The sequence below is a fragment of the Hylobates moloch genome, unplaced genomic scaffold, assembly GCF_009828535.3.
Source record: "Hylobates moloch isolate HMO894 unplaced genomic scaffold, HMol_V3 SCAFFOLD_4, whole genome shotgun sequence".
In the NCBI taxonomy this organism is placed as follows: domain Eukaryota; kingdom Metazoa; phylum Chordata; class Mammalia; order Primates; family Hylobatidae; genus Hylobates; species Hylobates moloch.
Window position 1 is genome coordinate 68,207,449 of NW_026652279.1, and position 16,365 is coordinate 68,223,813.

The following is a 16,365-nucleotide window of genomic DNA, read 5'->3' on the forward strand; positions in this document are numbered from 1 at the left end:
GAAAGAAGGACAATATGGGTAGGTGCAGGTGCCACTACATTTCTGTTTTGCTGTGGGAAGTTCCCATCTAATGGCTTATTTTCTCAATAAAGCATTTGGCAAGGACATCACTAAAAATTAAAGAAGGAGGTCATCTTAATCAGTTATGAAAAGGATGAAATAATCATTGTCAAAAGTAGGAAAGCAAATTTTCTAAAGAGGAAAAAACTTCTTGACATAGTTGCATTTAGTAATGTGAAGTTGTTAAAAATAAATGTATTATGACAAAATCTAACCCATCATGCATTTTAATGATAATAAGTAAAAATATAAATATAATTGCCCAAATGTTTATATTCTGTACATTGAGATGGTTGTCTTTTCATAGAAAATATTGATTTTTTTCTAAAATTATGTTTTATGACAAAATACATCAAACTTGTTCATGTATTAAAGAAAAATATATAAGGAAAAAGTATTTGATATATTTCAATAGGAGTGGAAAAGTGAATTATGAAAGTATGTTAAAATTTGGATGCTAGGACACTGCCCCACATATTATCATATGATAGTAAGACTACTTTTCTCTGTGAAACTGGTATTAGATACCCCTACATTACATTACATTACATGAGTTAGCTTTGAAAATGGTTTGAATGTTTTTATGATAGGTAAAGTCTTTTTTTTTCTGTGATTACTATCTATGCTGTAAAGATCAAAATAAATGCCTTCAGGGTACAAAATGAGGACCATATGGCCCAGGGAAGGACAGGTTTGTCATCCTGTTAGTTGTTAAACTGTCAGGTGAATTTCTAAGAGTCTATACAGTCTCTGTGAAGTTTGGGGTAGAGAATTATCCTTATGGAGTAAGTTATGGGTAGTTTTATTTAAGGACTTATTACTAAATTCAATCATAGTGATTCCTAAGTGTTATTTTCAATAAATAATCTATGATTCTTATATACCGATATTAAGATCTTGTTTATGATTCTCCTACTTAATTTATTAAACTATTATGTAAAAACAGGGTAATGTGCACCCAATATAATCAACACAAAATGGATAAACTAAAGACCTAATACTGTAAAGCTGCTAGAAGGAAATACAGGAAGAAAGCTCTGTGACACTGGTCTTGGTAACAATTTTGTAGAGATGACACCAAAATCACAGGAACAAAAGCCAAATTAAACAAGAGGGATTATATCAAATAAAAATTTTCTGCACAGTAAAGAAAACAAGAAAATGAAAGTCAATCCACAGAAGAAAATATTTACAGCCAATATATCTTATAGGTGGCTAATATCCAAAACATATAAGGAACTCATAGAATTTGATAGCAAAAATAATAATACCCCTATTAAAAATGGGCAAAGGACCTGAATAGACATTTTTTTCTGAGGAAGACAAATGGCCAACAGGTTTATGTAAAGGTGCTCAACATCGCTAATCATTAGAGACATGAAAATCAAAACCACAATGAGCTAGAACCTCACACTTGTTAGGATGGCTATTATCAAACAGTCAAAAGATACCAACTGTTAGTGAAGATGTGGAGAAAGGGAACATTGGCATGTAAGGGAATGTAAATTGGGACAGCCATATGGAAAAATGTATGGAGGTTCCACAAAAAACTAAAAATAGAATCACCATATGATCCAGCAATCCCACTCTGGGTATATAGCCAAAGGAAATGAAGTCAGTATTTCAAAGAGATATCTATATTCCCATGTTCATTGCAGCATGATTCACAATAGCCAAGATATGAAATCAACATAGGTATCCACTGACAGAATAATGGATGAAAAAGGTTTATATGTTAAAATTTTGCTATTTTATTCCCTATGGATTTCAGGGGCATTGATTTTTGACATCTTAAAGTATTGTTTTAAATACGATTGATTTTTTTTACAAAAATATGATACTAAGGCATGGTTAATCAAACTTGTAATGTACCTACATATTCACTCACCAACACACACACACACACACACACACACACACACACACACACACGCCCTGCTTGATCTTCAAACAGATAACTTAAAGCAAAATGCAAGGAATTTCCCATGCATTGAATGCCAGCTTTAGTCACTAAGCTTTGTAGCAATGGAAACAACAGGGCGGGATAGTATTATTGAGACCTAAAACTAACACAATTGAGAATTGATACTGAGAAGCAACTGGTTACGCAAAGAAGGCAGAATGACCCACAAGTCATCATTACTGATAAAACTCCATTGTACCAATTAAGATATTATTGAACTCACAAGTCCAAGCCATTGAGTAGGCACATAGCTAGAGGTCCAAATAGGTCTGAAATGCTTCTCTCTCTAGTTGTCAAGAGGAATGTTTCAAAAGTATAAAATATGTACTAACTCATGTGATAAATCAGAAAGAAAAATTAAAAGCCTATAAGAGAATGCATTATCAAAATGTAAAAGAACATTTTTTTCTTATGCGTACAATGAGAATCAAAATTATTAAACTACATATCTTTGCCTTTAATTTCTCTGAGAGACACCAAATATATTAATATTTATTTTCTTCCTATATGGCCCCTGACAAAATTCATCTCTTCTTCCTTCTTTTTTCCACTGTACTTTGTAGATACACTTTAATTTACATTGTTCTAACCACTGAGAGAACTCAGGGATTCTTAACCTAGAGGAATATGCATAAAATTCAACAGAGTGTGTGCATCCAGGATTGCATTATAGCTGCAGAGTATTAAAATTCGTGTTGTTGTCCAGGGGCACTGGCTTTATCTTACTCTTAGTTTTATCTTCAATGGTGTCTAGCAAAGTAATTGATATGCAATATAGATTAGACAAATATTTGTTTAATTAACTGGGGAAAATTTGCATTTTGCTAGCCAGTGCAATATTTTGGATAATTTCTTTTTCTTTATTTTGAATGAAAGATGAATCAGGACTTCTTTATCCATGAAGGGTGAAAAGAAGTATGTGTTCAGTATATTTATTTATTTAGAGACAGAGTCTCGCTCTGTTGACCAGGCTGGAGTGCAGTGGCATGATATCAGCTCACTGCAACCTCTGCCTCTCAGGTTCACAGATTCTCCTGCCTCAGCCTCCTGAGTAGCTAGGATTACAGGTGCCTGCCACCACACCAGGCTAATTTTTGTATTTTTAGTAGAAATGGCATTTCACTATGTTGGCCAGGCTGGTCTCGAACTCCTGACCTCAAATGATCCACCAAAGTGCTTGGATTACAGGCATGAGCCACCACACCCCGCCAGTATTCCTATTTCCCAAAGACTTAAACAAGCCTGAATGTAGAGTCAAGATAGATGTTAAAAAATATCTCAGAATTTCATCATTACTATTAAGGAGGATGAGAATAAGTTCTAAAGATTAGAAAAGAAAGGGGAAATAAATCTCCCTAATATTGTGGAATACAAGCTTCAAATAATACATTTTGGGGGTGGGCTAAAAAAAATTAACATCTTGGAGATAGAAAACACAAATTTCAGAGTGAATGCAGGATAACAAATTGAATGTGTCACCTTGCTGCCGCACTGGTGATGATTTTCAGGCTGCCGGGATTCCGGATAAGCTTGTCCAGAATACTAACAATCTGCTCAAACTTGGGTCTGTCGTTTCTGTCTTTCTGCCAGCAGTCCAGCATCAGCTGATACAAGGCAGCTGGGCAGTCCATGGGGGGTGGCAGTCGATAGCCCTCATCTACAGCTTTAATGACCTGTGTGAGAAGCAAAGTTTTCAGGAACCAGGAAGTGTCACTTATTTTACGTTTTCATGGGCGGGGCTCACAAATATGCTTATTTTAAAGGTAAGTGGGAAAACGTCTCATTTTCAGTTGCCTAAAAGGATAACAACTGATCAAATAAATAAGAAATTATGTGTGCCTAAAATATTATATAAAGGAAGATTGAAAGAACATCAATTTAGGAAAGGAGAGTATGTAAAGATCCTTTTCGGGTTAAAATAAAAAGAAATGTTAAATGATAGAGTAAATTTGGTGTTATAAAGAAAGTATTATTTGGTTATCTAGTTCTCTATGGAAAACATATATGAATGAATATAGACAAAATTACTATACAGCTTTTAGTTATACTACAGTTCAAATGGTGCCTTCCAAATTATAGTAATTTTTTTTTGTAAAATCCTAAGTGCTGTAAAATTAAGTAACTATTAGTTTATTAGTACTTTTCAGTGGTGTAAAGCAGTGACTTCAAACTTCAATGTGTATTAGAATCTAGAGGTTATCTTCTTGGTCACTTATTTCGTTATATTTTCACTACAAATGTTTCTTTTGTCTTATTTCTAAACCCTTGCTGGAGAGAAATATGTAAATCTGTAAGAACAATTCAATTAATATAATATCCTTGCAAGACTTGGAAACAGTTTTATTGCTGCTAAATATTTTATTTCAATGTTACAAACCAGGAGCCACCCAGTTACATTATGTTCCACTTCCTTGCACAGCTTGATCTTTTCATCTGAACTCATAACTCATAGACCACAAATACTTACATCCTGATTGGACATCTCCCAGTATGGTCTCTCTCCGTAAGACATCACCTCCCAGAGAACAATCCCATAACTCCATACATCGCTGGCTGACGTGAACTTGCGGTAGGCTATAGCTTCTGGTGATGTCCACCTAATTGGGATCTTCCCTCCCTTTGAATATAAAATCATGTCTACATAAATGAGCAATACATAGAACATATACTATACATAACATAATCTGAAACTGGACAGAATTTCTCGTAGTATTTCTGTTCTGAAATGGAATATGCATTTCTGTAAAACATGTTATTCTATTTTAATACCAACCAGAAGTAGCATACTATTTATAGCAAATTTTACTTCCAAATAATTTGGAAGGATTTTGAAATTATATATAAAAAAGAAAATTGCTTAAATATTGACATTTTCTATCAATTATGGCATGTTAATTAATCATCTGCAACAAAACAACCTGAAGTAGATGTGATATGACATGTATTAGAATTAAAAGTGGTATCACAAATCAACCTTTATTGATTTAACCTAGATTTATGCTTGACCAAGCAACTGAAGTTCAGAATGTGAATAAGTCAATATTTGTAAAGAACTTAGACACATAAGTACTTACAGGTGTTTGTTACCTAAATAAAATGAAATTATATTTTAAAAAACTCCCTTCAACACAATAATCATCTTGATTAATTTACTGCGTGCTTCATTTCATCATTAATCATTGAAGTGTCTTCTGGATAGTAAGAAACCACCATATAAATTAGATAGACATAATAATTACGTTCCCAGAACTTATAATTTAGAGGGGAATAATATTGATTTTATGAGTTATGGGAGATATAAAAGTGTAATCTCTATGGAATTTGCTCTTAGTTCAACAAATACATTTAATAAAGATGTACTGATTGTCAACGATATAGGAAGTATTATGCTAGTTATTTTGGGTGAAACAATGATAAATAACATACTGGCTCTTTTGTTTGGAAAATGTCAGGCAAATAGGAGTAATAATGAGTTACTCTGAAAAACTAAATACAGAACGAAATAGGTATCTAGCACGTTGCTTTTCAAACTTTATAATGCATATAAATCATATACAGCTTACTCCCAGTAAAATGAAAATTTTGATTCAGGACGTTGAGTGTGTAGCCAGCGTCTGCATTTCCAACAATCTCCATGTGATGCTGGTCCGTGGAACTTACCCTGAGTAGTAAGACAGTAGTGAAAGCCACCGTAATGTGGAACGTGGAGCCAAGATTCTCACTAGAGAGACTGAGGAGGGCATTTACTAATTAAGTGACCTCAATTTCAAGTGAAGTCACTTGAAAGATAAGTACAATATTTGATATAAGAAAAAAAGGGATGGATATTTCAAAGAACTCACATCATCAAAATCTTAAGTCATGTTCATCAAAATGTGACCGATTTCTATTGGACCTCATAGCATGCCACTGGATTTGAAGTGATGCTCAAGGGGGCAATTATACAAATGGATTAGCAACTTAAGAGACAAGTTTCTAAGCCTTGTTGTGCTGGAGTGTCCTCATCTGTTATGGAGAATGTAATAGTCCTGGTTCAGAGTATTGTTGTGGGACTAAACGACACATTTCAGTAAAATCTTTAGTCTTCTTCCTAGGACATAGTAAGGACTCAATAAATGTTAGCTCAATAGTCTCATATTCTGAGCAAATGGCATAAATCAAAGCACAGAGGAGAAAACTGTATGTTCTAGAAGAACAGTTTCCGGTGTGAAGAAATTAATTGGAAGAGGAAGCTAAAATGTCAAATTTTTATTTATTCACAGATACATTTGGGAAACTTTATCCTGGCTAGGAGAGTGATAAGATTGGAACTAACTCAGTCAAACTGAGCACTTCTCCTTGGTGTTTTGGCACAAATGAGCTGTTCAGGGAGAGTACTGCCAGAAGCTCTTTGAAAAGGTAGAGCTTACACAGTCATGAAGAATGCAAGAAACTGCGCAGAGAATTGAGGAAATGGAAAAACACCATCAGCAGGAAGAACAAGCCTGCAAAGACACACAGTGAGCACAACCTTCCTAAGAAGCTACCAGGTGAAGAATAGTTGACAGTTTCTATTGATGAAGTAAAACAAATCAAACTGGAGAGACCGGAGCCAGAGAAAAGACAGTCTTGGAAGTTAGGGAGATAAACTACAGTGTGCAACATGCACTAAAACCCAAAGCACTCATCTACATATGTCTAGACCAAGTTTATGTTTTTATAATTCAAAATTTCAAATACTACCCCTTGATATTGAGAAAAGTGGACTTATACATGTGGCATTGAACAAAATCTACTCAGGGTGTTAAATGGAATCATTAGGCCTATTTTCTCCTTCTTAAGAACTCAGAGAATTAACAAAAGTCAAACAAAGCTGTATTCATAGGACAAGGGAGATACAGTATCTCAAAAATCTCAATTAAATATCTTAGGTCTGTTATAGACACTTGTCATTTTTCTAACCGCCTTTGCTACTTCTCTTTTTCCAGAACCAAATTACTGAAAGCATGTAAGTATACTCTCAGTATTACTGAAGGTTTATAAGTATACTTATACTGAAAGGATCGTTTCAGTATACTTTCAGTCATACTAAAAGTGTAAAGTGTACTTAAATGGCACTAAAAAAAGAAAAAAGGAAAAAAAAAAAGCCCTTTCTATGCTGAAAACTTTGTACCTATTTAGAAAATATTAGGCCCAGATATTTGTTGCCTTACCAAGGTCTCTAGTTGAAATTAAAATAGAGTCATAAGAAAAAAACAATAGGTTGATGACAGCCATGAAAGAGAAGTGTATTTATTTGGTTTAATTCAATCAGGGTTAAAAAGAAACACAGAAGAGTTGTTTCATTTTAAGTGTTTCTTCACCATTTTCCAGAGAGAAGAGCATTGAGATTAATAGAATTTCTTAAAATAATGATATACTGAAAGGTGATCTGTTTTAGAAAGAACAGAGCCATATTTCTGCTTAAGCTTGGAAGGATAATCCTCTTTTGCTCTGTTCTAAATACAGACAAAATAATGTTGGAGAGGTAGCTGCTGTGGTCGCATGCTCGTATCTTCAAGGAAAGCTTCACTCACCTGAATCTCTTAACTTGCCTGGGACTTATACAGTATGTTCTCTAATGCAATACATGGTTATAGATTCAAGCAAATTATTTCCAGAATATTTCCCAATTAGATGTGGTCTATTTGTGTACACCTGTGTAAATCTTATTAAAATGTTTAAAACTTACACAAAGGGGATATATGTTTGGAAAAATGTATAGTAAATTATTTTAATAAGGAAAACTTAAATTTTCAATTCTGCTCTTCTGGTTGTGTTTTGTAATTGTTGTAGCCTGCACACACACGCACGTGCGCACACACACACATATATATTGTTGTTAGAATGACAACTTTAAACCTTTCAATGTAACATACTTGCTGATAAGGTGACCTTTACACTATCTTTAACTTCGTACTAATTTTTAACAAAATATTCTGGCTCTTAGCTCACTGTGGTACCTTGGAAAAGTATCTCGGCCACATCGTGCAGTAGGTACCTGTGAAATGACAAAGGCCTCTTGCTACAAGATGTGCTAGCTTTGGAAATGTAGGTATGGTCTTTTTACTTGTGTCATTCAGGTTTTTGATTTACACTTTCCTTTTCCTTTTTGTCTCTTAACTTTATCAAGGGTTCAGTTGCTGCCCTTATGGGAAAGCACGAGGAAGTGGGGCAATCTAATTTATTTTCATTTTATTTTGGACATGTTATTACAAACACTCAAAAACTAAGTGGCATTCAATCAGTTCAAAAGTGAAACCAGGGTGCAGTGCTTTCAATGTTTCCGTAATTTATCCAGATACTGCTATTGATCAACTTTTGGTGTACCAGTTCTTTTCCTTGCTGGCCAGATTCTGTCCCAGGTCACAGTTAATTGAGCTTATATACTTAGAAGTAAATATATTTATTTTTATTTTTAATGAAAAACTCTTAATTTATATTTTTATGTATGATATCCAAACAATTCAGTCTAAAAGAAGAGCTGGGGCTAATTTAAACTCTTTCTTTAGAAGAAGATGTGAATGAGTGATTTGCTTTGCCCAATTTTAGTGTTGAAGTCCGTAGACAGTTAGGTCTGGAGTGCGGTGGTGCCGTGCATTCTCGGCTCACTGCAACCTCCCCCTCTCAGGCTCAAGCAATTCTTGTGCCTCAGCCTCCTTAGTAGCTGGGATTAGAAGTGTGCACCACCAAGCCTGGCTAATTTTTGTATTTTTGATACAGACAAGGTTTTGCCATGTTGGCCAGGCTAGTCTCTAACTCCTGGCCTCAAGTAATTTTCCCACCTCCACCTACCAAAGTGCTGGGGTTACACAGGTGTGAGCCATCGCACCTGGCCAAGAGTTAGCTGTTTAACGCAGAATTTATTCAATATTCATGAAACATTTAGCCTTTTCATTAGAGAATTTTCATTATCTGCTAATAGGTAGCTTATTAGACTGATTAGTTTAGCTCCAATAATGAAATAATCACAGATTCAAGACTCTTACCTCTTTTCTATCTAACCATATCATAAATGATACCATCCATCATTGAGGGAATCAGGAAGAGAATAAAGGTGATTGAGAATTATATATTATTATTTAGAAAATTTTTTCATTCCTCATGAATTTATAATATATATAAAACAATTTAAAAAGTGTCTACTCCTTAATAGAGCATTCAATAAATGTTATGCCTGTTCCTTCCTTTCAATTCCGTTTAATTGATACATTTACTGTCCATATAACAAATTTATTAAAAGACACTACAAGGGAAAACTCACTGTTAACTACAAAGTACAATCCAAATTTAGCAATTAATACTAAATCAGATAAAAAGAAATTTTTAAAAATTCTCTTATTCTATGGCAAGCAAATAACATCAAATTGCTCTGGCTTTAAAAATAAAAGAATAATAAACCAGCATTGTACACATTTAATTTGAAGTAAAAAAAAATCAAACCTACAGGTGAAATTTCAAACCAGCAAAATTATTATGGAATTTAAGAAAAGATAGACGCGTACACTCCATAAACTCTTTAAATTCTTCATTGTAGTTTCAAACTCTTTATGTTCAACGCTAGTAAAAGTAGTAGTAGTAGTGCTTGTCATATCAATTGCAACAAATAAAAATAGTAAACCCGAACTATTATTTCAAATCATAAGCTTATGAAAAACTGAATAGATTATAAAGCTGAAGATAAAGAGTATTAACTCACATGAACCTGTGCTCTCCATAAACAATACACATTCACTACAGAGAGCAATTTTCTTCTTTAGGTATTATCTTGGCAAATATACAGTGTAGGCGTTCAACAGATGCTCCCTGATTTTAATTGAATTCCCCCTGCGAGCATGCTATCTTCCCAAATACATGGTCTTTCTTCTTGGGAGGCTTTTTTTTCCTGCTTTCTGTAACTGGTAAAGTTCTTATCTGAACATCTTGGTCAAATGTAAACTCTTTGGGTGAACATTTGGGAATCTTCCAGCAAGAGTTGGTCATTCCATCCTCTGTGATCCTTCTACTGCTTTATTATCCTGCCCAATCTGGGATGTCCAGAGGAATAACCACCTGCCCCCCTTCACCACTGTATTCCCCCAGTTTAAAGTGTGTCTTATTTTCTACCTCTGCTGTTTACAAAACTTCGTTGCTTGCAAAAAGGTATGTTGTTCTGTCAAGTGAGAATATGATTTATTTTGTGGACTTGGCAAAGTAGATTTTACTTAAGATTTCTGATAATTTTGAGCATTTTAAATGTGCAGTTCATTTTCAGCTGATAATGAGTTAAATCTAGTTTTTCATAATATATGTGAATGAGCCAATATAAACATAATAGTTTATTTTCTTAAATCATACTGCTTTCTAATGTCCTCTTTTTTCTTATGCTACTATTTAATAGTGTTGTTACATTAATACATTTTAAAAACTCCACAATGATAGTATAAGATTCACTGAGCATCAACTTTTTTAGAGTATGTGTAGAATTACGAAAATATGTCACAGGATGTTGTATGGATTATGTGTTTTAGAGTTTGTAGAATGCTATAAAGATTTTCATTTGACTCCATAAACAATACACATTCTACATCAACTGCTTGAATATTAATGTTGTAGCTACTTTACCGACCTAAAAATACAATTAATTAGAAAATAATTTTAGTCTACACACATGGACATTACCCCTTTGTAGAATGAGGCTAAGTAAAATGTTAAAACATTAAAAAAATTACACAAGGGTAAGACTTATATACTGACTAAAGTATCTGATATATTTATCTTCTAGAGGTATACATTTATGTATGATTTTACTCCATGATGTCTTAATAAAATGCAAATAGAACATCAAAACTAAAGTGGCTATGTTCGAAATTTAGAGCCTGGGGTGGAGGGTGGTAAGTAATTTCAAGTGTTTAATTGAAAACAAATGAAAATAAAATTTTAACAGGCAAACAAGACTTATGATTTGTTGCATTATGTTTGTGAGAGCTTGAAGTTCCACATTCTAGGAGGCCTGATAACAGAAGGCTAGTCTGTTGCACATTTTTTCACAAATGGTGTAGTCTATACTGTCCCATGCAACTTGCAGTCCAATGTGGACAGGAAAAAATAGAAAGTACCTAAGAGAAACATTTGATCCCCACTCCCATTCTTTGCACACGATGGGAAGCTTGTAGGCAAGGTTTCTCTAGAAGGGCACTGTTGACCTTTCACCCCAGATCATTCTTTGCTGTGACGGCTGTCCTGTGCATTGTAGGATATCTAGCAGCACTTCTACTGCTGTCATCTAGATTACATTAGCATCTCCCCAGTTGTGACAGCCAAAAATGCCTCTAGACAATACCAAGTACCTTCTGGGGAACAAAATCATCCCCATTTGAGAACTACTGCTTTAAATGTCATACAATCATCAAGGGAAAGTAATGCACATGAGGTCTACAAATTATCTGGGAGTTTATATTGACTAAGTGAAATCAACTTTCTAGGGATGTTTTATACCTCTGTCATAGGCTATAACTTTACTAATAGAAAAGCAGGGGTCAAGTTCACCAGAGCCAATCTTCTAATACTTGGGTTTTGATGATGTAATAATATCCCTTCTGGATTTTTTATGCTTTATTTTATTTTCTCCTTTCTTCTTTTTTCCTATCTTCCTTTTCTTTTTCTTTTTTAGGATAACTTCCTGTTAATTTAAGTTTTGCTAGTAAAACTTAAATTAACTTTATAAATTAAGCATCAATTTTGTTTTATTAAATGGAGGTATCAGTAACCAAGCATTTTAGTAAGATACAAGTGCTTGCTCCAACAGCAAACACTGTCTACAGCTACAAAAACGTAAACGTTATTGGCATAGAGAGACACTGAATAAGAGTCCTTGAGGGCCCAATTTGGTTCTGAAATATGGTTAAAAGAAGAAACTGGGGCAATAAATTTTAATTGAGTCACACTTTACAATAAGACTTGCTGCATTTAAGCTGAGGATCTGTAGTTCTGAGACTATCAAACTAAAATAAATTGAATATATAGGAGTCTAAGTTTCCTACAAGTAATTCATCACAGAGCTTATGCATATTTCTGTTCTTGATTGTGACCACAAAAATTCCTCTTCCTTTCTTACCTCCTACCTCAACAAATTCAAGCTCATATTGCAGGAGTATTATTTTTTTCTGGTTTAGAAATTGCTTTCCCAGCTTATATACGTGAAGGACATTTTTAAAATGTAGATGCTTTAGAGGGATGTGCCACACTAGGCATTCAGAATATTATAAAAGCACAGCTAGTCACTATAAAAATTATTTATGAAGATGTGTTTTTTAACCATATTTAAACATTTAAAATAAAGCATTTACTTTTACTGGTCTCTATATCCTAATGTAAGCTCCCCAGATATATTTATGTATTTCAGAAAAGCTTCCGATTGCTTGGAGCAAGCCCAAAATCATCGCATATGGAGTGTACCTAAAACCTCAATTTCAGAAAGACCTCCAATTCAAACTTAACAGAATCAGAAGCTAATGTTTGCTCCTTACATCTCCAATGCCAAACCTTCAGCCAGTTCCCCCAAGTGCTGACTTCTCATCTATGTGTAGCTAAATAACTGGAGGTACAGGGTAAGTTTAGTCATTTGCTCCATTTGGATTCCAAAGTTTAATAAGAATCAGGAGTCTTGGTTTCTGGGCTCAGTTTTGACCCTCCTATTTAATTTTAGCCAAGTGTCTTAACCTCTCTGCACAGCTGTCTTGTCATTCAAAAACAGGGTCATGGACTATATAAAATTTGACTTTACATTCAGTTTTATCTAACAGCTTTTAACAGCTTTGTTGACTTATGAACCATAGCTCTTTCAACTTTCTATCTGAAACCTACATGAATATCAAGGATGCTGACATTTTCAATGTTAATTATTTTGGACTCCTAAAGAAAGACTAACTTTGGAATAAATTGCATATCCACACGGGTGTCACCTCGATTTATGTCTCTAGAGTTTTACAGAAAAGTTAAAGGAGATGAATAAAGTGCTGCAGGTAAAGATGCTAGTGATTCTCTGGACAAAGGCATTACATAACTGCTAAACTCCACTCCAGGATTAGTTGAGGGTCTAAAACCTTGTCCACTTTGCCTAGAAACAGCAGTTAGATGAGGAATCACAAAGTAACCCTGTTCTTAAAAGATTCTGCAATTAAGTTCCCTAAGCTCAACGAATTTAGACAGTTCAATGAGACATGCGGCTAAAAGCCTGAATTTTTCAGGAGCTTAACTGAAATCAGCTCATGCGGTATAGGTTAGGGGGCTTCAAGTTCTGATTTCTAAAGAGAAGGGGTGTAATTCCTGAAATCTCTGGGTATTGAGGCATAATATCACATAGCTGCCAAATGTTTCTCTAATTATATGTACAAATCTCTGCCTGCCGATTTAGGAAAGGCTTGCTGGTCATAGTTCACATTTCCTGTTTTTGAGCTTTGTCAGATCATACTTAGAGTGACAAAGGACTTTGGAGAGTTTGTCTGAGTAAACCCAAGTAATTGAGTATTTAACCTGGAGGGAAATATTAGCTTCTCAGGTTAAAAGTGGAACTATAGAGATAAATTATTTGGCTAAAAGATTTAGCATCTATCTATTGTCATGGACTAAAATTCATTCACTGCAGACAACAAGGTGAAGGGTGATCCAAGAAGGCTCCCAAAGGAAGCATCTAGTCTTATCCCCAGAAGTTCAAATCTCAGAGCCACTGAGAGAATAGTTTCAGCAAATGTTGATTGCCACAAGAGATCAGAGATAAATGATCCTTTAAGTAGCAAAACCTCATTCTTTGAACTTTTGAGATCTTTCAACATCATGTGAAATGATTAAGCATTTCTTCAAATACAGGAAAATCTCCATATTCCAGATTATTATAATGGCTATCCAGGAAATAAAACACAAACTCATAATGCTTATGTTACTTTCAGACTCTCATAAAACAGTCTAAAAACTAAGTAATCTGATGTATGGTATCTATCTTCAACAAAAATAATGCAAAAATTGGGGAGTAAGTCTCTCTCTATATATATACGCCCTAATATGAGTCTGGCTTTTTTAAAAGTTCAATGAGGTTTTAAATGTCAAATTTTGTATTTTTTATATATATTCAATCTCTAGTTTTTAAAATCTCTAATTTTTAAAAGTTGTAGTAATTCATTTCTGAAATTGTAGCACTCTGAACACAATTTTTTGAAGAGGTGATGGTAAATTAGTAGGAACGTAGAAGGGGATACTGACAATTTGCAATTGAAATGATAGAAATAATATTAAATTCATTCTAATAAATGTTTTGAGATAAGGTCTCACTCTGTTGCCCCAGCCTAAAGTGCAATGGTGTAATCAAGGCTCACTGTAGCCCTGACCTCCTGGGCTCAAGTGACCCTCCTAAGTCAGCCTCCTGAGTAGCTGAGACTAAAGGCATGCATCCCCAATAGAAAAAGAGGACTAGTTACTATTAGCTTGACATTTAGTCTGAGCTAAATCATTAATCTAATGACTTAAATTGTCTTCCTGCAAGGTGGGCCTCATGGAATCAGTGCAGTTATTAAAATTATTCTATTCAATTGAAAATTAGTGAAAGCAAAATTAATGTTTCTTTAGCCTCAGTATTTGCTCCTTCATAGTGTCATTTTACCAATTTCTCTGACGATCCTATATAAAATTGCATTCTCCACACACTGTCTGCATTCCTCGTTTTACTTTTCTGCCTTTACTTGTGTGCTCCTGTGTTCCACTTCACAATTATAGTTTTAATTTTTCACCACATAAACCTGGATAGTTGTTTTTTACATGTTTAAATGTTCATGCTACTCATCTCTCTGAAATAGATGGGTAGAAAGTACTAGACTTTTCATTAAGTTTCGATTCAACATTAATCACTAAAATCACTGAACCTTTGAGAGTTTTTAGTTATTGAATAAGTGGCTGTATTTTCTGATGCTACATGCAGGCATATTCATATTGATCCATAAGAGGGGAGGCAATAAATTCATAATTGACTTTTTTTGGTTCACAGTTTAAAATACTTTTACTATATGAAGGACACAAATTAGATATTTTGTTATTACCTTTTTCATTTAGGTATAAATGACATGTGACATATATTACTTATCAAATTAATATGTGTCTTTTGTATTATACCAATTTTGATATGCATGGTTTTTTTTTAGTTCTTGAAAATGTTACAGAACAAAGGCTCCTGTTTTCTATTATTTATGTCCTTAGATTGGAGTTACCTGAAAGGAAATATTTAACCTCTTAGCTTTTAACCACTTGCTTGTCCACTTTTCATTTTTTGCCTTATCCTTAAAATGAAATCAAATAGGCCAGGCATGGTGGCTCACACCTGTAATCCCAGCACTTTGGGAGGCCGAGTCTGGCGGATCACGAGGTCAGGAGATGGAGACCATCCTGGCTAACACAGTGAAACCCTGTCTCTACTAAAAATACAAAAAATTAGCCAGGCGTGGTGTTGGGCCCCTGTGGTCCCAGCTACTTGGGAGGCTGAGGCAGGAGAACGGCGTGAACCCGGTAGACGGAGCTTGCAGTGAGCCAAGATCGCACCACTGCACTCCAGCCTGGGCGACACAGTGAGACTCCATCTCAAAAAAACAAAACAAAACAAAAAAACAAAACAAAAATAAAATCAAATAAAACAAAATTGTACTAGAATATATCTGGCATCAATGTGGCAGAGTCACAGATCTAAAAAGCCAAATAAATTATTATGTAAAATAAAATGTTCTAACAAAATCCAGTTAGTATTTACTAAGTAGGCAACTTCAGAATAGAAATGAAAAGAAAAAAATCTAATAATGCAGAATACAGCCAAGGACAACTCAATCTGTTTTCTCAAATTTTCCAACTCAGTTTATGTGGTAATTATGCTCCCAAAATGAACTTAAGGACATAGGAAGAATTGAAGTGATGGATTACCCAGCATCTAAATAAGATAAAAGTCTGTACTTTCAGTAACTTGATCCTGTATAAAACAGAAAATTATACACTACCATTTTGGAATTTTGGATTCCATGTATTTCAACATATGAATATAGAAATATTCATCTATATAGATGCATGAATGCATATATAGAAAAATACTAACCAGTTAAAAATAAAATTTCATAAAAGCAAAAATAGAAAAATCATTCAGTGGCAAACTGTTCTACAATAGTGTCATGATTCTGTTAGAATGAAGTAATGTAAATTAGTAGACCAGGGCAAAAATACAACAAACATGTTATAATTATACTTTCAAAGTCACATGATGAGAAACCAAAGGAAAGGAATTAATTTTTCTGTTTTTTTTTTTTTTCCAGACACAA

The 16,365-nt window shown here is 34.2% G+C and overlaps 1 protein-coding gene across 1 annotated transcript in view; it reads right to left on the reverse strand.

Annotated features, from left to right (window-relative positions):
• EPHA3 (EPH receptor A3) overlaps positions 1-16,365 on the reverse strand; it is a 368,497-nt gene that overhangs the window by 23,579 nt on the left and 328,553 nt on the right. Inside the window, exons 14-15 of the mRNA XM_032150377.2 lie at positions 4,491-4,640; positions 3,503-3,696 (exon numbers count right to left, since the gene is read on the reverse strand). Of these exons, the coding sequence (XP_032006268.1) occupies positions 3,503-3,696; positions 4,491-4,640 (344 nt within the window). The remainder of the gene's footprint in view (positions 1-3,502; positions 3,697-4,490; positions 4,641-16,365) is intronic.